This window comes from Tinamus guttatus, unplaced genomic scaffold, assembly GCF_059628265.1.
Source record: "Tinamus guttatus ecotype Peru unplaced genomic scaffold, ASM5962826v1 Tinamus_guttatus_pri_ptg000112l, whole genome shotgun sequence".
Classification (NCBI taxonomy): domain Eukaryota; kingdom Metazoa; phylum Chordata; class Aves; order Tinamiformes; family Tinamidae; genus Tinamus; species Tinamus guttatus.
In genome coordinates this window covers 627,836-653,471 of record NW_028288646.1, presented here as the reverse complement: position 1 = coordinate 653,471, position 25,636 = coordinate 627,836, and the positions used below count along the sequence as shown (strand labels likewise).

The 25,636-nt window shown below is 41.4% G+C and overlaps 1 protein-coding gene across 1 annotated transcript; it reads right to left on the bottom strand.

Annotated features, from left to right (window-relative positions):
• Positions 1 to 620: 620 nt before the first annotated feature.
• Positions 621 to 25,636, bottom strand: HTR2A (5-hydroxytryptamine receptor 2A). Its single transcript, XM_010218995.2, has 3 exons — positions 24,528 to 25,636; positions 19,104 to 19,304; positions 621 to 1,539 (listed from the first exon to the last, which is right to left on the bottom strand). The coding sequence occupies exons 1-3, from the start codon at positions 24,940 to 24,942 to the stop codon at positions 740 to 742; spliced, it is 1,416 nt and encodes a 471-aa protein (XP_010217297.2). The 5' UTR covers positions 24,943 to 25,636; the 3' UTR covers positions 621 to 739.

Below are 25,636 nucleotides of genomic sequence, written 5' to 3'. Positions count from 1 at the left end.
AGTTGTAGAATGGAAATAAAGTACAAGACGTGAAATAAGAGATAAAGATTAATCAAGGGAACATTCAAGTATAATTTACTTTCGAAGAGTGCTAATTTTGAACTGCAGAACAAATGGCAGAAAAGCCCAGCAACATTTCAGAACGGTCATTCAGAGGAAAATATACCCATAAAAACCTTGTTACCAAAATTTCTATATAACTGATCTATACAGGTTTTAATAGACTTTTCTTTAATGTTTCAAAATTTATTTTAAATATATATATTAGTAAGTAAAGCATCATTTTATTTAAAATTCCATAAAGTGCTCATTTGGTAATTGATAACAAAATTCCATATAGCAAGACAAACTAGTTGGAACCTACTTCGCGAGGCAACCGAAGAACAGCTTAGCTTTCATTGCAAAAAGAAATACGTAGATTTCTTCACAGCCCATGTTATAATACCAGAAATTGCATTTTTTTTCTTTAAGAAATATATCCTTTAGAATATTAAAAAAATAAGTTTAATAAAGCCTGTGCTTAAAACAGCCAAAGTACTGTATGAAAAAAAATTGCACATTTGATACCATTTCAACCCTGCTTTTCATCAACAGGATGAGATGAGGCGCGTGTGATGCTGTCGGAGGGTCTCTTGATCAGGGCTAGTTTTCCTAAGCTACCACAGCCTCTCACAGCAAGGTGAAGTTTTCAGTGTAGATGCTCTGCTTTCTCATGGCAGATGCCACCAGGCTAGCAGAGTCACACACCACTAACCTTCTCATTCCCTGGGCTGATGCTTCCCTTTGAGGGACCATCTAAGTGACGAATTCCGATTGTAACCATTGAATAATCCTTAGCCATCATTTTTGCCTCTTTTTTCAAACTCTTCATCTGTGCTAGCTGCAGCTGGCTGGAATTATATGCAAGTGCTGGGATAGTGTTCACCAAGATCAACTGGAAAGGTTTCTTCTCCTCCTTGTAGCGACACTGAATGTAACGAGAGAAAGCGGAGCGGTAGGTTTTGTTGAACAGTGTGTACACGAGTGGGTTGACAGCGGAAGAAAGGTAGCCAATCCAGACAAATACATTAAGTAGTCCTCCGATGACTTCTTCATTGCATGACTCCTTGCAAATTACGGCCATCACATTGGTGATGAAAAACGGGCACCACATCACAACAAACAGAAAGAAGACGATGCCAAGAACCTTGGAAGCCTTCTGCTCGTTGCTGATGGATTGCATTGTTCTCCTGCCAGAAAGCCCCACGTCTCTGTTCAGAGACCGCTGGAAGAGTTTCTCTGAAGACAGGGAGCTCTGAGGGAGGAAGCTAAATGAAGCGAGCTTGGTCTTTGGGCCAAGGTCATTCACACATAAGGTAGCCTCCTTCTGTAGCGACTTGATAGTTAAAAAATAGGTGACTACCATGATGGTTAGAGGTATGAAGAATGCCACAAAAGAGCCTATTAGAACAAAATTCTCATCTGCAAGTAGGCAGCTGCCATTCTTAAACACTTTGGAATCATCTTGTAGGCCAAAGACAGGTACAGGCATGGAGACACCTGAGGGTAGGTTAGAGAAAGAGAACGTTAAACACAGCAACAATAAATTCCACTTCCAGCCTCCAAGGGAAAGAACAAAAACAAAATGATCTGTGAGCTGTACACAGATCATTTCGCAAAGAATGAATGATGAGTAGTTAGTTCATGAGGACATAATCTAAAACCGAGAAATTACAACCAAGATTGATAGAGTTCTCAAAGCAAGCTGAAACTGCATAGTGAGGATAATATTGTACCTCATGTTTCATTAGCAACATGATGTTAATCCTGTTTTGTGGGATTTACGGGATGTTAATCCCATTTTTTACTGGGACTACAGTAAGAAAGGATGCCCTGTGACATTTTGTAAACTAATCTATGGTCTGCTGGGTTCTGCTGGGCTCTGGCATTTGTAAGGAACTGAATAATCTTTTCAGGTTCCCAGCCAAGAAGGATAGGGGAAAAGCAGCACTGAGGTCACTAAAGGGATGGTGCAATTATTTTAATCTGGATACCCTCTATTCTTCAGAAAAACTCAGCCACACGGGAATACATTTCCATGAAACTGCCACGTAATATCCGATAGCAGCAAAGCCCAAAGTCTCATGTTCTTTGGTCTTGACCCCACTTGTAATGATTTCCAGAATTCCTCCTTGCTCCCTGCCACTTTGGCAGAGGCTTTTGTTGGTTGTTGTCAAGTTGAAATCTCCTTTTTTTTTTTTTTTTTTTTTCTCATATTGGCTCTCAACTGTTAAAAGTGGCCTTCATTTTTCATTAGAAGATTTCAAGTGTTCTGGGTAATGATTTCTGACTAGACTGTGAAATACTGAGCTATTCTAGGATGAAATAGACATTTTTTAGCAGGTCTGACAGTGATCTTCCACTGGATGTTTTTCTTTTTACCCTGTAATGTCCATATAGTTGACACAGCCTAAATGCAAAACAAAACAAAATAAAACAAAACAAGAAAAGCTTTGCATAGAAACATGGAAAAGATGTGGCCAGATTAAACACAGTGGGACGCCTTATGAGACAGCCTGAGCTTAGGTTCACCCCCCCCCCCACCCCGGATGGTGAATGTCCCTTTACACTGCTGACAATCGATATAAGCTGCTCCCTCAATGCATGACTCCCAAGTTCTGCATCCACAACTCCATGATTCCCAAGGCACAGCAGCACTACAGACTGTATCTTCCTTGAAACACATCGTATGTTCTTGCGTGGTCGCGTTCAGCAGGCGAGGTGATCACGTGCATTCACCTTGGACTGCTCCGCCCGATTCAAACCCACTCAGTTGTTTCCTCTCATGACATTAATGGGCCCTCTCATGACATTAATGGGCCCTGTCCTGTCCCCTACGTGCCCAACAAGTCCTTGGTTTAGGGCATGAGTTCTGAAACTCATCCTCTCAACGTCAGCAGCTTCCTGGCACCTACCCTCTCCCTCACCTCCCTTTCCTTCCTCTCACTCCAGTGCTTAAAGCATAGGCTGTCCCTTCATTTCACACATGTACCATGCCCAGCATAACAGTGCCCAGTTCTGGAGAGGAGCTCTAGGATCCAGACACACAGTACAAATCAATAGTAATAATAGCAACAATAATACTAAAATAATATATATTTTTTTCAATTTTCCATTCTTGCAGTGCTTTTGGAGCTTTGGCAAGGCCCTTTGTTTTTGTAACACTGTAGCTTATTTTGTCCACACTGAGTCATTGTAATGCCTTGGGCCAATTACAAGAGCACCGTCCTTATCTGCCCAGGGCAGAAGCCAATGGATGTAGCCTGCGGCATTGCTCTTTCTATTTCTGTTCCAAGGCTGCGCAAGCCTGAATACGTGAACTTAGAGTAGGAAAAGCCGGTGTGCGAGGTGCAAAATCATGCAGGGTGGCAGCTCCTCAGTCAAGCTGACAGAAACTCTCAACGACTGTAGGCCCTGAGTCAATCTGCCTGACAGTGCAGGGAGTGACGTCAGCTGAAAGAGCTGCATTGCCCGGCCAAGGCCAAGTAATTGGAGATGACAGCAGATGCTGAACATTTCCAGGCAACTGGGAACACTTTGAATTTCCTTTGCTTTTGTGGATGAGTGGAAGGAATACTGGAGGCACCCAGTACCTCCCAGCATTTGGCTTCAGCTACATGGAAATACAGCACAAGTCAGAGCAGTACCACAAGTTTGCCATCCGGTTCTGCCCTGTGTAGATAAACCAGCACTGTTTTTTCCCTTCACTCAAGGACCTAGTGTGAGCTGCAGAGATAAAATAAACAATGGTATTGACAGACTAAAAAGATGCCTTTCATTGCTACAGACCTTGTCATTCAGCTGCACCAGGAGTCATGGGAGGAAAGTCAGCAGCATTGGAAAGAGGAACATTTTAGCATAATTGTGAGCTTTTGCAAGTAAAAGGCCAAAGTCAGTTACAGCTCCTCACTGAAGATAGAGGCAGCAGTTCTCCATCGGTTTTGTTTTGTTGTTGGCAACTTCTGGAGAACTGACGTCTTAAATCCAGATTTCTGGCTTTAAAAAGTGATGGAATGGAAATGAGCTGCCGTTTGCAAGCAGAGTTTTCACATCCCTTCATGACTCCTTTAACAAATGCAGAAGCTCTTGTCATTTCATGTTTTTCTGAATGACCATTCAAGACAACAAAATGTCCAGCCTTAGGTAGCTGGCCTATGTACAGCTTCAATATACCAGAGATAACATAGTTTGATAAGAGAGAACACTGGTAGCTATTTTGTGTATGTCCATGTATATGTCTCTGTTCAGCTTATGGAGAAGATCGCCCAAATGATACTGTGGTGTTCCTGCATGGCATGAATTAGCTTCCAGCCCAAGTCTAAGTCTCCCTTTTCTTACCTCAACTGAGACTAAACTTATTTTCTCAAAAAAAAAAAAAAAGAAGAAGAAGAAAACAATTTGTCCCTCTAACACCTGGTTTCTGACTTATAGCAGCATATGGATGGCAAGTCCTATTAAGGGCACAGAGACCAGACCAAACTCAACGGTCACCGTGTTTAACCTGGCAATAAAGGCGCTGCCATGTGAAGCTCCAATTCACTGTTCTGATGGGATTTTTAAGAGGCATCATACGTGGCTAAGAAAGTCACCCACATGTTAGTTAGGTTTACATAAGATGAAACTCATACTCTAGACAGAGATTACAAAAAGTCCTCATCTAAGCTGTATTCATGCCTTCACTGATACACGAAAAAATGTGTTTTGATGCATCATGCATTTAGCCTCATATTAAAAATATTAAAGTCATATTTAAAATAAAGGAGTTGACAAAGGTTGCATTAAAAATAACCATTCTCCTTCACCCCTCCCCAGAGGAACAGCCTGAGCAAACAGATAGGCAGCACTGCACTTCCCTAAAGAACCACAAATTCAGGCTACAAAGAAACAAGTGTTGAGGAGAGCTTAGAACTGAGATCTGCCGTCTTGTGGGTCACAGCAGTGAGCAGCCTCCTGCAGACCAAGGTCACCAGAGCACTATGTCTGCAGGGGAGGGTCTCAGAGCAGGCTGGAGTCCCCTGTACACCCCAGCCTGTCCTCAGCATCCAGCCAAGCTGCTGCAGGGTGTGTGGCTTTGCTGAAAATCCCCATATTCTGTGGGAGAATAGGTTGCAGCCTTATTTGAGGCTGCATTTCAGCTTATATTTCAGGATATGGCCAGTGGGTCTGCACACAATGCTTATACCACATGGTCCTGCAATACCAGGTGGAATATGTAATGGTCGATGGGATGGGCTTATTGCCCGTCTATACTGCAGTTAAGCTGCATGCATCAGTTTGCACTAATGAGAGTTGTAGGGTCAGGCCTTTGCTCAGATCACTTTTAACCTTCACCTAAAATCCTGGCCTGCATGGGGATTTACACCGTGCAAACTTGAGAGGGATTCATGCTTGATGACTGGAGCATGCTTGGGCCATATGTTTATGGTATAAATATCCCTAATTTTTCCAGGCACCATATTTTGCTCAGGCAGCTTAATGACGCTTTTTTATTAGCACTAAGACTGATCCAAATATAGTTGAGAAGCCAAGTAACTTTTAGAGCAAAATTATTACTTTATCTTCAGAAAAAAAACAGGACTGTCACTATAGATTGCATCACACAAGTGCTGCTATTTTCCTTGAGCAAAAGTCCAGTAAAATCAATAGAAGTGTTCCTATTAATTGCCATGCAATATAGATTGGACCTAAATTGGGTAACCAGATTCCATGCTAAGTGAATATTCCTCAGGAACAAGCCACATGAAGCTGACTCACATTCATCATGGCTTGGCAATGACCCTGTGGTTAGCATGTGTAAGCTATCAGCTTTTTATCATGTTTTATAGCTGTGCCATGCCAAGAGCAGAAAATCAGCCTCATACAAAAGGCTTATTCACTGCTATCGGACGAAGGCAAGCAGGTATTTGAGAAATGGATTACATGCAAATACTAGATGTGGGGAGACAGCTTGGAAGGGCTATTGCAGAATAGCTATTCCACACTGCTTCCCTGTATTACTTCCCACACTACTTCTCAAAAACTCAGTGTCGCTCCAGAAAATATCCTGAGTGCTTTTCAGCTTCCAAGCCAAAAAGATGAGGCACGGGGAAGCACTCAGCACAAAACGGGAGTCAAGCACTGAGGGCATCAGCCACTGCATTTCCAGTTGACACTCACACTTATACCACAACATTTTCCCTCCCAGACAAATTCTAAATATTATATTCCTCCAGTATATACAGTGATTTATTTGTATAGCTTGATTTATACGCAGGTGGCTGTTTCAAACTCTGAGCACTTCTAATAGACCACAAAACAGAACCCAAATAATAAAGATCAGTGATAAATCCTGCATTAAGCCTCCACCATATGGGCACAGTTTCTGAATGACAGAGTGCTCTTGAAAGCCCCAAAGGTTCAGAGCTAAAGCAATCACATCCTTCATGTGTTTCTTTCACATGAAGGTGAAAGGCCCAGTAATACTGACAAAGGTTGATTTAATGGTACACATTGCTGGCTTGCAAATCATCAGGGATACACAGCAGCCATAAAATCATTTTAACTGGAGAGGTAAACTGGGTTTGTGGCTGCCTTGAGCTGCTGAGGCTATTGATGAATCAAAGCCAGAATTTACGGTATGCCCCAAAGACTGGCAAATATGAGCTACCTGGGATCAAAAAAAGGAGGGAGTAAACTGGAGAAGTCGAGGATTCTTACAAGAAATCCTCTTCAAAGCAGAACTGACAAGTCATGTGCTTTCACTCTGATTTGATGAATACAAATGAGAACTACTATTTATCTTAATGAATGTCCAAGGGATAGGAAACTCCTTTTAAAAACATCATTACAGTTTGTCAACAAAATTCAGCACCTTTTCTCTCCTTCACGTGGAGACTATTTTCCTTATGACTCTCTATATGCCAAGTTTATTTTTTCTATTCACAGATGTGCACACATCTTGCTTTCTTGCAAGCTTTATCTTGGAACATTTTATTTGGTCACACGTGTACTGCTGAGAAGCAAAACTGCTTTACGCTTAACTTTGTATAGAGAATCTCAGCTACTACTCAGATTATTATATGATTTTTGAAATACCTTTGCTTCTGGCAGCTCAGAACTTTTTTTAGAAAGTGGTTTATTTAGTCTAGTAGGAGATAATACCTGTTCTTTTCATCTGAGAATATTGTAAATATTGTAAGCATTTGTAATAATGCCCTAAATAGTCTATTATCACTTTAGAAAAACAAAATCAGAGAAGTTTCTGTGGCTACCTTATACGTTTGTCATTTTTAGTTGCAGACCTGAAGACTGTTTCTTCCTAGTGCAGAGATCTCTCTGCACAAAATCTGCAAGTCTGTGAGAGTAACTTCACAGATCAAAGAAGGGTTAATGTTGGAAGGGACCTCTAGAGATCATCTAGTCCAACCCCCCTGCTCCAGCAGGGACACCCAGAGCACGTGGCACAGGGTGGCATCCAGGCGGGTTTTGAAGATCTCCAGAGAAGAAGACTCCACAACCTCTCTGGGCAGCCTGTTCCAGGGCTCTGTCACCCTCATAGCCAAGATTTTACCTTGTGTTCAGATGGAGTTTCCTTTGCTTCAGTGTGTGGCCATTGCCTCTTGTCCTGCCTCGGGCCAGCACTGAAAATAGTCTGGCCCCATCCTCTTGACACCTTCATTTTGGATAATTGCATGTACTAATAAGAGCTTATTGGCTTCTCATGGCTATCTCAGGTCAAAAGACATGGTTATGCCCTTGGGCAGTATGATTGTCCTGTCACTAAGGAGACTAATACATGCATATCAAAGTCTATAGCAACTAAATTGCTATAAAATAAGAAAGTAAGATTTATAAGTGCCCTAAAGAATTAGGTTTGAGAAAGGATTTAGGCACTGGAGATTTCAGATTACAGCATCCATGTCTGCAGTAAAACCTAGGACCCCTGGGATTTTCACTGAGCAAGATGAAATACAGACTCTTGCTAACAAGTTTGTTAGGTTAGAGCCAGCACAGGTTTGCCTACATGGGCTCCCTTGCCTCCTTCAGGCTGCAGTGAGCAGAAGGGAGGCCTTGATGAACAAAACTGGTGAGTGGTCTAGTGATTCATAAGCAAGGGGGCTTTCTGAGGCACTTCAAGCCCCCCAGCTGCCCACACTTGGGTGGGTCAACAGCACAAAGGTGACGCTGAGCAACACTGCGAAGCAGGACGAGGAGGAGAGAAGGCAGCCGGTGTCCGCACAGCTGGGCAGAGGCCGGGACACTCACCAGGAGGTGAAGAGCCTCCCTTCTTACATAAGGACTTTGCTTTTGAGGTGACGTGTACACTTGAATTCCAGCTGCTTGTGTACTTCTGTGTGTTTGTGTCTTGAGACACTGAACTTTTCCTGAGTAAATAAGTACTGAACTAACTGATAAATAAATTTGTACATAGTTCGATGATAGGATAAAGCAGTGCATCTTACACACCTGGATTCTTCCGCAGATTTTCCATGAATTCAATGGATCTTCTTTAACTCTCCATGTCACCATCTGATTCTGAATATTATGAAGGCCAATACTCGATGAGTATGTCAATGTTTAGATAAAAACGTAAATCGTTTTGCCTTGTACTGCTTACTTTGCAAATACAAGTCACTATAAATCATACAAGAAGAGGGAAATAACAAGGCCTCTGGGCTAAGTTACACCTGCGTCAGGCACCAGGCTAATGTTTCTCATTGGCACTTACTCAGGCGAGTTTGTTAGCCTGGCTTCTTCCTCACTGTAATGTGGCTGAAGAAAAGAGAACAGCTTGTGACCTTAGGTACATTTTTAAACAGAGTGTGAAATATAAAGAAAAATAAAATAGTATGGATGCTCTACATCTGTTTGGCTCAGGGGCACCCAGATGCCACAAGATGTCATGTTAAAAAGAAGCAGGGCTGAGGATACGCACTGGTTTCATTCACATGGCCACATGCGCACATATGTGCTGGAAAAAAGCTGCTGATACTTCTAAATAATCAAGCTATGAGCTGTGCTTTTGGGATCTGAAGCCATCACTAAGGTTTTCCCTGCTAACATCCGGGTTGGAGGTGTTTCTAATGTAACAGTATTGTAATTGTTACCACCCTGTGATTTATTTGCAATAACATTTACAATAGCAATTTACAAGAGATCTGATCTTTGAGGAGGTTGTGACCTGGAAAAAAAAAAAATAAAGAGCGTTGAGGTCTCTGGCTGAACATGAACAGGAGGACAAGGAACTGGCTTGTTTGTGGAGAGGCTGCCTCAGAGGCCCTGAAGTCTGTGATAGCCAGGATAGCCATCCTCCTGACAGGAGGGAGCTCAGCTTAATATTTTCCTGTAGGAGATGTAGGATAATGATGGCTATGTAGCTATTTCATCCATGGTGATTAGAAGGGATTAGAAGTGACTGATCTTGACATAAAGAACTGAGTATGTAACTTGAAAATTTTCAAGATGTGTTGTAGGCCACCAACCTAACTCTCCACAAAGGGAAAAGGTGCTACACATTTTACTGAAAGCTTATTGATGGGGGAAAAAAAAGCTATTTCTTTGTTCACTAAAATGCATCAGAGCAGGTCAAACATCCTTTTATTTCTGTGTACTCAGCTAATATTATTTAAATTGTATTGGTGTTTTTAAATTCCTTGTAGTATCAGTTTAATTTCTGCTTGAAGGAAGCTACAAATTTGTAGTAATCACAGCCTTAGGCAAAACATGTTGCAATTTCAAAAGGGAAAGAACATCTAAGTGGGATAAACTCTAGTTATTTGTGGTATTTCTCTTATTTTAGCTATTGACTCTTTTGTCTTTCACATCAGGCGCCTTCCTGCAATATGCACTGTTCAGGCCCCTAGGAGAATAGATTTGGGTATAATTGTGCTTCAAGAGAGAAAGAAACACAATAAGTTTGTATCTGGATCTTCCTGAATCGCACATTATTGGTCTGACTTTCTAGCCGTGAAGCTCCTGAAAGCTCCTCAGGGCTGACTTGTTATATATTATACAGGCCAAGTGCACAATACTGTTTCATAAAAAAAAAAATAACAGCAATTAGCTTCAAATTATGGATAGTTCTGAGATATTTCAGTATTATAAGCCAATAATGCAGTGGCTCCTGGAGCAGCTTAAATGCCAAGATCCTCTGCCCTCCCAGTTTTTACGCTTCTGGGCTTTTAATTACTGTTTTGTATGATTTGTTAAATACTCGTAACTTACTTAGCTGTGGCTTAATCCTCTACTGAACTGAATAGAAATTTCCTGTCTGCAGTTTCTCTAGCAGAACCATCTGATCTCATTGTGCAGTCCTGAGGTTTAACGGGTGGCTGAAAATAACTATTACATACCTTGCTTCATCCCTAAGAAAAACAAATCCAACCCCATCATTCTTCTGGACTTTCTGGACTGCATGCTAAGACATGTTGTTTTCTTCTGCTTGCTACTTGCCCAGAGCCTGGGTCTGCACCTCACAGGTATTGCTTGCTCTGCTGTGTCTGTATCCCATGTTGATCTGAGCAACTGTCCCTTCTCCCTTTGCTTCATTCTGTGGTTGCTTGAGGAGGTTGAGATTCACCGAAGATCAACTTTTTCTAGTTATACAAGGGAATTGCACCAATGGTTGGGCAGTTATTTGGGCAGGTGTGCCACCACAGTATGTAATTTGGAAGGAAAATCGGGAAGTGAAGCAGATCACTGACTTGTACTGGTCTGCATGTAACGGCTTGGGATACAGTATTTCTTGCTTCTCTGTCTATGCAATTGGTAATGCCCTTCACATTGATTGCATTGCCCTTTTTCTTCAAATCTGCTTCCACCCTAGTCACATTTAGAACATATCAGTGTTAATGAGCCCATAAAAGGTGATATATTCCATCTACCTATATTTCCCATTTATATGTTCCTATGTAGGTGTTCTACCATAATCTCTAAGTTTATCATTCTGCTAAATGTCATAAACCACCTTTAAAATGAAAAATAAATACATGAATTACTACAAGAAGTGGCTATGGTGCATGCTGAAAAGACCTGCTCATGTCCTGCAGTGGTTTGCTGGGTGGTGGTTGCTTCACCCTGGGAACACTGAACTTAAAACTTCCAGGCACATTGATGTAAGGAGAAAGTTATGCTGCTTGCTTAGTGCAGGAGACACATAAAACAACACACTATTTAACTAGGTTGACTCAAAGTTCAGCTCAGCTTATGATCCTGGCAGTAGCTGTCAGTTTGACATTTCAAAGCTCAGATCAAATAAAAAATCATAATGAGGGTTATTTTCTGCCAAAAGGGAACAAAACTTCCTAGTGGGTATGACTTGCAGCATAAACGCTGGGCTGGATCCTATGAGATATGCAGCTCCAACTTCGATCAGTTGGAAACCAGAGCCTTTATCACGATGCCTCTCAACCTGCTTTGAGGAAGTGATAGGAGTTTGACAGGTTGGTTTCCATCAGTGACTCCAGAGGACTTGGTAAAAATTAGCTGGCAAGCATTTCTAAATTTGCTGTAGGTAATTAGGAATATATTGCCTCGGCTCTGACAAAACCAGTGACTTGCTGGCTGCAGTGTGTTCAGCTTAGAAATGGTGCCAACAACACGGGCCAGGAAGTGCATGGGGAAAGGTAATTGCAGCCTGACGTTTGATTGCTTGCAATGTTCATGTTAATTGGGCTAAATTAATGGATTTCATTTAAAAGGAGAAATGCTACAATACATTTCTCTTTTTAATGTTAGGAAAACTGACTTTAATATAGAACCTGGCTTTAATAAAGTTTAATTCTTTAAAATACATAAAAAGCTGTGAAATTCTATACATTTTTTAAATGACTTAAAATTTCTTTGTTCTAGACATTATTTCCTTATGCACTACAGTGCTACTTTAACAGCACAATTTTTAATTTATAAGGTGATTAAGTGCAATTTCAGTGTAGAGCTGACATCCCAACATGATGCCTTGTGGATTTTCTTTTCTGCTCATTTATATTGCATGTAGCTTCTGCTACGCAGAAATCCCAGCTACTCTGATTATAGATGCTCAAGTAATTCCTCAGTCAATATTGGATCCACTTTTGGCTAAATACCATTGCAGAGATCTGCTGGAAAAAGAAGATCAGAGCAGGCCTGTGAATGTGTCCTTCCTGCATCTTGTAACCCCTCACTTAGCACTTTCTGCAGTCAGACTGTCCTGCAGTGGGACCTAGGCCTGTCCTTCCCACTCCAGAGATGCCCGTTCTGGATTCCCACACGTAATGCACTTTCTGTCAGATACACCAAATAGTATACAGAAGGATGAATAACTCACAATAGGCTTTGTACTGAATCTGCCTTGCCTTTTTCCTTATATTACACTTATTCTGAAGTATCCTGCAAAGAGAGACTTGCTGATTATAGGGCTTATTGCAAACCGAGAATAGTTACTTATCCATTCAAAGACCCCTGATTATAGGAACAGTCTAACTCTATTGTACTTAAAGGTTGTTTGCCAGTAGTTTGAATGTGAAGAAGAACATGGTGCCTGTGGTCTTCAAAGCAAAGGAAATTAAAAAAAAAAGAAAGAAAAAAGAAGACAACGAACAAATTCTCTCATCAGTTCCTCGATTAAGCAGGTTCCTTCCTCTATTTAAGCTATGCTATTAACATAAACAGCTCTACAGTTTAAAAGTTTCCCCTTAAAAATAAAGCAAAGCAGAAAGAAAAGTCACACATTAATGTTGTGACCAGTCCTTGTTCCTTTTTCTGGTTATAAAGGAGAATGTTTCTTGCAAAAGAGGATCACGCAAAATGTATGTGTGCTCTTTGCAAAGGTAAAAGATCCCATCTCCTACTGATAATCAAGTAATTACATGAGCCAAATGGCAAATTTATACATAGTAATTATTCTGTATCTAACAAAACATATGTGCTTGTAGAATAAATTCTCTCCTGTGCAGAAGTCTGCCAGGTTGCTAACTGTGTGTCTGGTCTGAAAATTTTGCCCTATGGGTTTTTATGGTGTTTCTTTATTTCTCTGTTTTCAATTTTGAAATTTTCAAAAGTGATCCAGTCACTATCTCTCCTTTGAGCATTAAAAAAAAAAAAAAAAAAAAAGCATCAGGTCAGTAGCACCTCCTTTTTAGATAGTGAAGAAAACATAAAACACTCCAGAATGCAAGCTATTTTAACCTACAGGGTTATGAGAGGAAGGTGTCTGTGGTAAACTGTTGGTCTGGTGGATGAGATGTGTTTACTCTTCTGGGAAGAGCAGTCAAGGAGAGGATTCTGATGCATGGGAAATGGGAGAATAATTTACATCTACAAGCAAAGTAATTGTATATGTCTCTGTCTTATTTAGACCAACTCAGAAATTGGCAGCACAACATTTGGTAATGTTAACTTCTCTGAGACAGCTTGTAAATGAAGTGCTTGCTAACTAATTATTTGTCAATTCTGGTGGAGTCGTTAGTAAGGAAAGGAGCTCTCTGCTGGCATAACTACTGCTGACTAGTGAGCTTCAGATTGTGCCTCTGTAAAATAATACAATAACAAAGATCCTGGTTCTGTGAGATGCTGATGAAACTAATATTGTACTTAGAATTTTTTTTTTGTCATAGACAGTTTTTGACAATGCCTTTGACATTTTATTTTTATGGTGTTATCTACACCCACATATGGGCAGTCCCAGGGGATTGTTCATAAACAAAAAATACCCTTTTTGCCCTTTAGATCCTCCACCTAAAAAGAGGGGCGCTCTCTGGGAAATGCTTTCATAAGTGTATAAAAAATTTGAAATGTTAACTAGGAGAGTGATGAACAGTGCTAAGAATGTAAAACCAAGTTTCCAAAAGTTAGAAGAAATGGAAGCAAAGGCAATGACTCCAGGAGTGTATTGTAGCAGATATTTCAAGATTGGCTCCAGCACTTCCAAATTTAAGTGCACACCTTTAAGTCCTTGCTATGGGAGAACAGCATTGTGTTTAGTTATTTGCAATTTTACATATTTTGGCAATACATTCCATTTTTTAAGTGGTCTTCTCCTAAGCCAAAATCTCCCTCCATTAGACTTGAATGAATTGGCAAGATAATAAGCAAGCCATACAGAAGCAGTGGAGGAAACGGTGGATCCCATCATGCAGACTCTTGGCTGTTCGTGGCTTTCGAAAACGGTAAAATGAATTTCAAATGAAGGCTGTCCTGGACAGAACTAAGTGGCTACTAGGCCAAAAGAGCCCAAAGCTGTTGGCAAACCACAGTCTGGAGACCGCGATAGCTCTACTTGTCACATCCTTGCTGCTCCCTGGCCCTCCTGACCCTGCAGGACAGCTAGATCACAGAATGGTTGAGGTTGGAAGGGACCTCTTAGAGATCATCTAGTCCAACCCCCCTGCTCAAGCTGCTCAGTGTCAGCAGATGTCACCAGAGGAAAAAAAGGTAACCCTCTGTGTCAGCATAAAAACTTCCCACTGGTGAATTTTTGCGAGGAGAAGTTGTGCTGGACTTGTTTCATACACCTTCAGGTAACATTTTTGCTCTGTACTTTGGAGGATGCTGCTTGCATGCTACAATAGCTGATTTTTTAATGCTTCTGGAGCAAAGACAAAATTATGGGGAGATGTGTTGTGGGAGATACTACACTAGGTCGTGCAGCTCCACTTTGGACTTTCTTCTGCATGAAAAGCACTGAATAAATCCAAGTTAGTGACTGGGGAGAGCAGAGACTGCCTGAAGGCAAAGAGCAGATGTGTAGGCTGAGCGAGAAATGATAAGAGAAAACTCAGCTAAGAGGATTTGTGCTTCATCAAACTTTCCATGACTTAGACCATTAACAGAGGAATAGAGGAAAATAAGGACTGAAGAATGATATATATGAAGGCTTAGCATTCATGACTTTAACTCCTTTATGCAGCTTTTTTCGAGGACTTTTGAGGGAAGGAATGCTGCATTTTTGGCTCTTACAGAGCAGTATATTTGTTAGGCCCACTTGGAAGTCAAAAGGGCTTTTCCTGTAGTTTTCAGCTTAGTCTTACAATTCTATAGATTTCATCTAAATGCTATTGAATAAATTCAGCTCTAATTTTCCTAGGGAGGGAAAATGCATGTTATTTTTTTACACCTGTTCTCAGTAATGACCTCTGTGCTTTAAAACAAATGGAATAATTTTCAGGATTTAATGGGCTTTTGCTTTCAACAGCTACAGATAATCTAATTATCTAGCCACTGCGGTACTGGATGATTTAAGAATTAAAGACACGATTAGAATCTGTTACAGTAATTAGAATCCATTTTAAACCAATTGCCTATGGCATTACATGGTCTAGTAAAAGAAGGGCTGCTGGCTAAATGCATCCAGTAAATGCAAAAATAAATGTTAGCACAATTTTTCTTACTAAAAAAGTCAAGATTTCAGAAGCTACAGAAGTGACAACTTCTGCTCTTTCTTACGTTATTTGTGTTTGAAATATTTCCCACATCACTGAAGCCAATAGAAGGAAGATCACTGACTGAATGGGGTTTGAATTAAATTCATTTAACAAAATCATAAATTAGTGAATAAAAGTAAAATATTAAAAAAGTGAATAAAAGAAAAAAATTAAAATGCAATGAATATAAAAGGGATTTAGTGAATAAAAGCATCATTACCTAAGTAAATTAGTAGAAGTCCTAATGAAAGTGGCATTAGTAGAATGGTAGGCATTAGAAGAACTTCTGCAAAGAAACCAGGCTCCCTATAGATCAGCTCGAATTCCTCAGAGAAGGCAGTGAGCAAGGGGATGAGGATGATCCAGTTGATACAATATTCCTGGGCTTCCAGAAAGCTCTGGCAGCCCTGTTTCATCAAAGGCTTCATCAAAGAATTTGACTCTAATGGTCCAAGAAGAAAGATCCTTTTGCAGGAAAAAAAAAAAAAAAGATGCTAGGAGGTAAAGAGCAGGACTAAATGGTTCATCTCGTGATGAGGGTTATGGTTGGTGGCGTCCTACAGCCCCTTGTGTTACAGCAGGGCTGTTCAGCCCGTCGTTAACTGTGTGCATGGGTGGTGGAACTGAGGTGGGGAAAACTGCTGACAACATGCAGCTGCTGACTGAAGAGAATTGTAGAAGGTCCTCATAGACCTCAGCTAACGGGCAATAAAGGAGCAAGCAAAATTCTGTGCTATGAAGCCAAAAAAAAAAAAAAAGTACATATGTCTAGGGTGGTGGAGAATGACCCTACTTATGTGTGCCAAATTGCTGCTCAGGAAAGAAATTTTGGAATCACTGACCTGAAAATATCAGCACAGTGTTCAGGGATGATCATGAAGACAAACAAAATAGTAGGACTTATAAAGATAGGAATTGATAACAAAAGACAAAACAAAGTTATGACACACAAATTTTTAGTGTGACCACATCTTAAAGCCACCAGTGTAACAAACTGTGTCTCAAAGAGGTTGTAGAAATACTGGAAAAGGCACAGAGGAGGGTGCAAAGGCACACAGCCTGACACTGGCTCTGCCTGTGCTAGCTGTAGCTGTGTGAAAGTGCAAAGAGTTAAATAATTCATAGTCCTGCTACTATAAGCAGCACCAAGAGCCTGGAGATTAGTAAATGATAGATAAAGCACCTCTTTGTTCAGAGACAATTTCCTATTAGTAAATGATATATAAAGCACCTCATTCTTCTGAAACCATTTCCTCTCTATTGTGCAGACTGTGGCAAATGAGAAGGACAGGGATGATAACAGATTGGCACTAAGTCACACAGGAGGTCTCAGAGCTGTCAGGATTCCTTATACTACTGGCATTTTCCTTTATTCCTTTAATATAGCATGGTGCAAGCTCAATCTGGCCAAGCACTGGGCATCTCGACAGCTCATGTAGCCTGTTGTGCATTTGCTGTCTGTCTTCCAAAGCACATCACATTTGCCAGAAATCATCCATGACGCAGTTGCTAGGCTGGGAATAGACTCTCCTTCCTTCAGCTCATCTCTCAACGCCCCTTGCTGCCATACAGATCTGCCCAGCTGTGCTTCCTTCCCAAGGGCACATTGCTGAGATTTATTTCTATTATTTAACATACTTGCTGTTTTGACAACATTTGATGCGAGTGAGGCATATTTTACCCTATGAGCCAACCTAATATCCATCATTTCCTTGTATTTGTCCTTATCCAACCACAATAGAGCAGGACTCTGTCCTCTTCACTGATGTCACACTCAAGTGCTTTCCAATAAGGTGAAGAGTTGTGTTTTTTAGAGTTGTATGAAGAGCGACCTTGTTGATATCCCTTGCCACTGTAATAACAAATAATGTCTGCAGCTTGGCTCATCGCTAGTAGAAGAAAAGTCTTTAGAGAGCATAGAAGATGCTTTTACAATAGCTAATTTTTATTTGTTGTTCCTACAAAGAACACTCCTAACTTTTAAAACTAAATATCAGGATACCAAGGAACTAAACCCTCCTGCTTCCAGACATGCAATGTGTTCTAACTAACGGGCCTTTAGGAATGATCTTTTCTGGATACATTTTAGGAGCGAGATCATTTAGATACTGTGGTGGTGAGCCACTATTGGAAGTAACATGCTGAGCTGTGTGGAACACTGGTTTGCTTCTGGAATGGCAATTCTGACCTCTCTGTGAATTTATTAATGGCTAAAGATGGAGTAATCTCACGTACCCTTACCTCAGGCGCCACACACAGACACAGATGAACATGGTAAGTTAATTAATGCTTGACTATTTGTATGCCACAAGCAAAATATGCTGAAAACTTTTGCAGGTAGAGGGATCTTAGACTGGAAAAACTGGACGGAGCAAGTAATATATTTTTTACTGGCTCAGTAAAAAAAAAGTGACTGTGGAAATATAAGGTGTGATTCATCTCATCCAAATGAAGACATCTACATCCAAGCAAGACGTTCAGGCTTCATTTATAGCTAACAGAGGGCTAGGTATTTTTAGGGTGCAATTCATCTGGCCTGCGTTAGACATCTACATCCTGAATCACACGTAACACTCCTAAACGCAGCCAGTTCCCCGTGGCAGAACATGCAGAACTGTCCTCTGCCTGCGAATGGGCTCTTGCGATTTCTCTCTGCGCTGCGGAAGATACAGTTATTTTAAGCCTTAAATATCTTGGACTGCTTTTTCTCAGACTCTGGACCAGGATCAAGTGGGGGCCAGGGAAGGCCTCTAAGGGGCATGCAGGCGGCAGCATTAGGGCCCATCTCCTTTCCTTCCCTCAAAAAGAAGGCTGCAATTACTGCTCACGATAATTTATATTAGCCAAGGAAACAGCTAATTACCTTTAATCACTGTCGACAGTCATCTCTTTCAGGGCAAGAGAGTGAACTTCTCTTCCCTCTGAAGAAGTGAGCTGCAGATAGAGAGGGGCTGAACAAAAACAGATGAGCCAGAAGGGGACTGAGCTTTCATCGTTTTTGGGAATCATAGCCCTGATGATATCAGAGACCAACCTTTTTCCACTTTCCATGCTATAAAACAGCTCTGGACCAAAGATGCTGCTACTAAGTTATACTTCCAAGCATAATTACAAGCCAATGCAAGGAGAGATTCATCTAGGGAGTGATGCGGAGCGCCGGTGTCAGGCTACAGCTCTGAATGTCCTTCTCTCATCCATGGTATATCCAGAATATTTACTGCCTCCTGAATGGGATGGGGTAAATATCCTACTCTGTGCACCAAAGAAATGTAGAAAATATCTGCCAATAAGAGACATCTTTAAGCAGATTACCCTCATGAGAGTTAGGAACGACTGACTTAAAATGGTGAAATCCTTTTTCAGTTGCAATCATTTCTTTTCTTTTTCTATATTAAGGTAACGATGGATAATCAATAAAGGAAATAAAGACAACTTTAAAACCAACTCAAGCACAGTCATTCTAATAGTGATGTATATTCTTTCTGTGATGGTGCTGCTCCATTCTGCTCCAGATCCCATTGGCACTGTTGCTTTCTGTTACATAATTACTACATTACAGCATTTCTTAGACTGTGGTAAGCAAAATCCTACCAGCAAAAAATATATATTTTAGGCTACAATATATATTTCAGATCCTCTCAAAAGCTAGAAATCTGCAATTACATGCTGAAATATTGCCTCACTTACCAACTGATATGGTCCAAACAGCAATTATTTTTGCAAAAGCCTTGGTCCTCGAGTTAAAGCGGCTGTGATGGATGGGGTTTCGGATGGCAATATAGCGATCCAGTGAGATGGCACAGAGATGCATAATGGATGCAGTGGAGAAAAGCACGTCCAAGTAGATCCAAACAGCACAGAGCTTGGTAGGTAGAGGCCATGTATATCCTGTGTAAGAGAAAGTTGTCATCAGCTAAAGATGTGACATATATCCGGTGGCAGTTGTCCTATAGCTGTCCTATAGTTGTCCTGTATCCTTCCAGGAAGAGGTTACAGTAAGTGATGTCTTTAAAATAAATTGCCTAACACTTCCTGTGTTAAGGGACTTTTGTATGTTTTTCATTTACTTATAACCTTCTAAACTTTCACTTTTGGAGATATCTCAGCTTCTTTCCTAGTCTGCAGGCTATATATATATATACATTTGATTCTATGTGAATAATGCTTGATGCCATAATTAACCATTCTAGCAGCAAATCTAAAGAAAGATGAGCAATTTTATAATTGTCAACATTAAAGTTCTCACTTTTCTTTCAGATTTTTTTCGTGTGATTACTCTCTTATTAACACCTCCTGATATGCAAAACTTTCTGATATCTGAGGCAGAAACTCTAGATTTAGTGGCAACGGAGGAATACCAAAGAAATATATTTTGTTGCATACGGGTGATATTTCTGTCACCTATCATCAGGTACTGACAGCACACTTTATTAAGGTTGCTCTATATCATCAGCTAACAGAGATGGTCTTCGCCTTTGGAAAGAAGAGTCTAAAACAAAAGCATTAGTGTTTACCAATACCCAACCTAAATTTTCTTTGCTACAAGCTAAACAGCTTTTTTCCTCCTTGTTCTTTTCACTAGTCATGAAGAATAATTGATTTCCATCCTTCCTGGGAGCTACTGGAGGATGCTTATCATGTTTTGCCTTATTTTTTGTTTGTTTGTTTTATCTCCTAGACTAAACAAAGACAATTTTGTTATCTTTTGCTTATGGGCAATGTTTTTAGAACTTGTGTGTTTCTTGTTTCTCTGCCCTGGAAACTCTTCAATTTATCTATATCTTGGTTATAGTAAAGTGGAGCTTGGTACTTTTGCAAAAGCTTCCTGACTGCTAAATGGGATAGAACACTGTTTAACAGGGAATGCCTTTCTACAGCCTGGTATGGTGATGGCCTTTTCTATAAAAAAGGAATTATACCATTGTTACATGGTTTATGATCCATTTTGCCCCCCTAGACTTTGTTCTGTGTTCCTGCAGCTTGGATCAATTTCCCCTCTAGCCGTTTGTTTGATATCTTCCCGCTGTGTGGATGTCTTTGCATTTAGCCTCTCTGCATTTCTTTAGCTCATCCCAGACTTTCTCCTCAGGGGTCCAGATCTCTGTAGGCAGAACTGATTCTGTCCCACTGAGTGCTCACAAGCTCTCTCAGCCTGGTGCTTTTGAAAAAATATGTAAGCTTTTCCTCTCTGCATCAGCTGGATTAGAATGGTATCGAGTGGAGCTGGGCTAAGCAGAGCCCTGTAGGACCTCCCTTCTAGGTCTGCAGGAACCCACTGCTAAATCCACTGCTAAATTCTCCTGGAGAAAGTTTTGCAGCTGTACAGGCTTAATTTAGAGCATGTCACCCAGGCTGCCTGTTAGCAGTGCTGCATGGGGCAGCACCAAAGCTGACTCTGAGATAACATACTAATTTTTTCCATTTTTTCATGGGCACTTTTTCACTGCCCATCTCCTTTGGAGATTTGGTGCGATAAGATTTGCAGAAACAGCAGCAGATGGGTACGCAGAGCAGCGAGACCCATGTCTAATTAAATCCAATCCCAGTCGCAGGGGGACCTATTTCTCCATGTTCTTGGACTGCTGTAATATGAGCTGGCCCTAACAAGTCCATCAGCATTTATGGAGATGTTTTCTCCTGTTTTCTAGTCTTCCAATGGGGAATCTGGTCTCTGGAGTGCTGTTAACTGAGGACTGGCATTCAGGGGCATGTCTTGCCAGCAGCATCTCCCAGTCAGGCCAGGCCAATTTACGCAGAGAAAAAGGTTTTCTGCTGGAGAGTAAATAGCGTAAATGAAGTGTTTTTGCACTTAGCAACATGCATGCATTCTCTTGTCCTAGCAGCTTTTGGGAAGACCTTTTGTGTGTCCTTCTCATCATTTGTCCTCACTCCAAGCCTGGCTGGGACAGTGATAAACAGCATCCCTCTGATAAGCTACCTTGGAGGCAGTGAGACCGTGGAAAGGGGAGCTGAATGAGTAGAGCCAACTGTGGATGCACAAATAGTGAAGCAGTGTGTAGATGACAGCCTTCAGATAGTGTTGTCTGTGGCATGTGATGTAGGGTACATTTGCCATGTGCTGAGCTCTGACTACCATCCAATTCACCCTCCCATGTATCCAAGGAAAGGCATGGCTGCAATTTAAGGAGTTGGTAGGCAGGGAAAGGTTTGTGAGGTCCAGGATTTCCTGTGGTCCATGGGCACTCAAGCGAGGGACCCCATCCAAAAACAGAAAAGTGATGCATGTGCATCTGTGTGCTCAGTCAGTGCATTTCGAGACTGAGAGACTGGAGGAGGAGAGGGCAGCGAGTCCCTAGGATGGAGGGAAGAGTTTTTGCTTCTGTTGTAGCCAGATGGTAGCATGCAGACAAGAAGGGATGTTTTCTCAAGAGGACTTTGAGGAGAGGAGGCAAAGAAGTGAAGCTGGCCAGGATGCTAGGGTGCTGCTTGTTAGCAGAAAGAAGTATGAGAAAATCTTCTGAGCAAATGGCCAAGGAAGAAAGAGGAGTGAAGAGTCTGTAAGGGGTTCAAGGTTGCTGAGGAGGCCCCATGGATCATCTCCCTGCAGCAGAAGTGCCTTACATGTGGCCATGCCTAGGGTCAGTACGTGGCTAGACAGGAGTGCTCTGAAATGCCTGACCCCTCTGCAACCGCTCCACTTTCCTTGCACAGCGGCAGGGAATTAGACAGTTTCTGTCAATAATCCAAAAAGCCAGTGGGATGACGTTCTTAAGCCAGTGTGGCAAAAATCTCTAATACAGGAATCACAGGCCTCCGGCTGCCCAAGAGTTACTTTAGTGAGAACCAACATCACTGCTGAACTCTCCATGACTTTTCTGTTCCTTGAAATCACCCATCTTGACTGACAGGGGTGAGCGTTGTTGGGTATCTTTTATATTTTTTGCAATGGAAATCAATGCTGGTGGATGGATGGAGAAACCTGCTTGACCCAAAGGGTACAGTTGCAGTTCTGGCAAGCAGAACTGGGGCAGATGTGTCTGGGCATGAAGTGGTAACAGCAAGACTTTAGAGAACAATAAATTATCTCTCTTTCGAGCATAACTGAAGAATAAAATCACAGAAGTGTTGAGATTGGAAGGGACCTCTGGATATCTAGTCCACTCCTCCTGCACAAACAGGGTCACCTACAGCACATTGCCCAAGACCCTGTCCAGGTGGCTTTCAAGTTTCCCCTAGGAATTCACAGTCTCTCCTGTTCCAGTGCTCTCTTATCCCCAGAGTAAAGAGGTTTTTCTTATGTCCATAAGCTTTTCCTAATGTTCATACAAACTTCCTGGTGTTGCAGTTTGGGTCCCTCCCCTCTTGTCCTATCTCTGGGCACCACTAAAAAGAGCCTTCATCCATCTAGTCACCGGTCCCCTTCAGGGGACACTGGGTGAGAATAGGTGTCCCCAGCAGATTCCCTAGAATGGGTGGACATGGCGCTTATGGAGGGGAAACCCACTCGCTCTCTGATGCAAGGAAACACATATGATGCCACACGCAGGGTCTGCAGGGTGGGCGGTGGGAGGACCCCTCACTGCATGGTCCTCAGGGGACCTTGGCAGAGCAATGTGGGCAAGAAGGCCTTGGGTTGCAGCCAGGACATGACATGACGTGGTGCTGTGTCACACTGGGATGTGGCCTGACGCCTGTCACTGTCTGGCTTTTCACTCGGACTTACCCACAAGGACTTTGCCAGGGGAAAAGGAGGGGGAAAAAAAGGAGACAAAACTCCCTCCCTGGCAGCTTTTGGTGACCTGCTGCTCTTCTGTACTGGCAGCTGCTAAGGGGGAGATGTGGCTTTCCCAGCCATGCCCTGCCTCGCTGCTGACGGAAATTCCGCATTCCAGCGTGTCAGTCACTTCTGGATTGGGATTTCAGGCAGCTCTCCTCGGCAGCAGAGCCTGGCCAGCAGGAGTCCCTGTTGCATATCTCAGGGAATCACCCAGGATTTGGAAGTGTTTTTGCTAATCTCACAAATCGCATGATTTCTGCTCCTATGGCTCTATTTTGTGTTGTATTTCCCACCAAAGGTCACTGCACCACTAATAAAATAAATTGCAGAGTTCTACTATTACCAGCACGAAATGCAGTTTGCAAATTCTATCGAGGGCAATCTGTGCAGAAATACTGAAAGGGATGTCTGGAAATAAACTTGTATTTTTCTGGATGAAATCTCCCTAATGCTACAAGCTCACGCTCACAGCTTTAGTCCCAAAGTGATCCTATAAGCTATACAAGTCCACACAGGGAACCTGGCTTTCTTCATGACACTGCCTGTCTTCTCCTTGAACTGTAGCAATTCAATTGTGGCACTGGAGAATTCATTTCTCGAAGTTTAGGGGTGATAACAGCCTGCTAATATTTTTATCAAACACATAGCTTGCTGCTTTTCTCTATATGTGAGATATGCTGCAACTGATTTTGGTGACAATGACAGAAAAGGTCTGCTATAAATCGCCTAAAGGGGTACGAACCGTGAGTCATAATTCAATTAATTCTTAAATAACTTCCCTTAAGCAGTTGTACCTGAGGTTTAGTTTTGCATGTGTAAATATTACCAAAATTAACTCCCATGCATTTTTAACTCCTCAAATGTTTATTCCTGCATCTTCTCCTAAGTAGCTCCCTGAGTAGAATATTTGTGTTAAGAGAATGATTTAAGTTTGAATTATGTCATTAAGTAAAATTAAGGTGCTGCTTACTTTGAATCTAAGGTAGTCATTAGGACTTCTCTGCATATTTGCAGAGCAAAGCAATTATCAGGGCATTACATTCTCATTAGGAATATTGAAAATTACTAGCAAGGGACAAAACTGAAAGAATCAAGAGAGCAGAGAATCTTTGAATGCATTTTGAGACAACTCTGTGAGAATCAGAGTAGTAAAGTAATATTCTGGACATTGCTTAAAATGTCTGTAATTAGAAATTTAAAGTAAGAAAAGATTCAAGTACTCTGCTATTAAAGCAATTCTATATATTTCAGCCTTATATGGAGCTATTACATTGCCCCTGTAGTAAGAGAGTGAAATATTAACAGCAACAGCATGTGCATGCAATTCTTAAAGCTACTTAATACATGCAGTAGATTACACAGGTAATACTCACCGTACAGGATGGTTAACATTGACACAGGCATGACGAGGAAACCCAGCAGCATGTCGGCTATTGCCAGTGACATTAGAAAATAGTTAGTGGCGTTCTGTAGCTTTTTCTCCAGTGATACAGCCATGATGACAAGAATATTTCCAGCAATGGTTAAAACAATCACTATCACTGTCAGCAAAGCTGGCCAGTTTTTCTCCGAAAGCTGAAACAGGGAAGAGTAGCACCGTGGACTCATGGTATCTTCACATGAAAGATTAGTCAGGTTTTCAGAGTCCCCGGTCAAGTTAAAGAGATGTGAAGTATTAATCTCTGCAGGTCCGTTAACAGCTTTGTAGAGTCTTCTCTCAAGATTTAGTTGCATTAAGGAGTTTGCAGTTGGGTTCACAGAGCTCTCCTCATCACAAAGAATATCCATTGCTAAGTCGGAAACTGGTGAGATAAATAGTGAAAAACAGGAGATTATCACCCTTTGTCACCATTGGGCTTTATATTCCTCAGCTGTCCATGCCAGAAGTTGGTGAAACACAATATTTTCTTGCTTGTATTTTTGCTGCTAACGTGCTGTAAAAAGCCATACCCAGATTACTCCAAATGATGGAATGTTTTGTTTTCAGTTCCCTAGGAAGCCCAGCGTTAGCACACATCGAAAATCCAGCTGAAGAGCAAGCCCGAAGTGTAGGACAGAGACTGTGGACTTGAGGCTTTTGAGAGCAAAAATGTTGGAGAAATAAAGGAGAGAGAGAGAAAAAAAAAACTTTTGCAGCCACTAGGACTCCCCTCTGGAGCTACGTCTTATTGCTATTGGTAACTGTAATCACACAATTTTAAACACAGCAGTATTAAAATAGCTTGCCGTACAAAACAGAAGAGCTCTTGCTTCTCTATTAAGAAAGTTGATTAAAGAGTCCATCCAGCGTCTTTCTCTCAAAATAATTATATATGCTTTTATTTATAGTTCATCTTCCATAACGTGGCTGATAGTCTCTGTCTTCTGTTGTATTCTAGTATCACTTTCAGCCTCATATCAGAGATTACTTATTATGCTCCACGTTGATTTTCATACCTAATTGCACCTTTTGGCCCAGCATGGCTTCAGAATGGAAATTAAG

Excerpts from the sequence above, each read along its gene's own strand:
- HTR2A (XM_010218995.2), bottom strand. The coding sequence starts at position 24,942 with ATGGATATTCTTTGTGATGAGGAGAGCTCTGTGAACCCAACTGCAAAC. Across the intron at positions 19,305-24,527 it reads AATGTTAACCATCCTGTACG|GATATACATGGCCTCTACCT; the intron begins GTGAGTATTACC and ends TCTCTTACACAG. Across the intron at positions 1,540-19,103 it reads TGTTTGGACCATATCAGTTG|GTGTCTCCATGCCTGTACCT; the intron begins GTAAGTGAGGCA and ends ACCTACCCTCAG.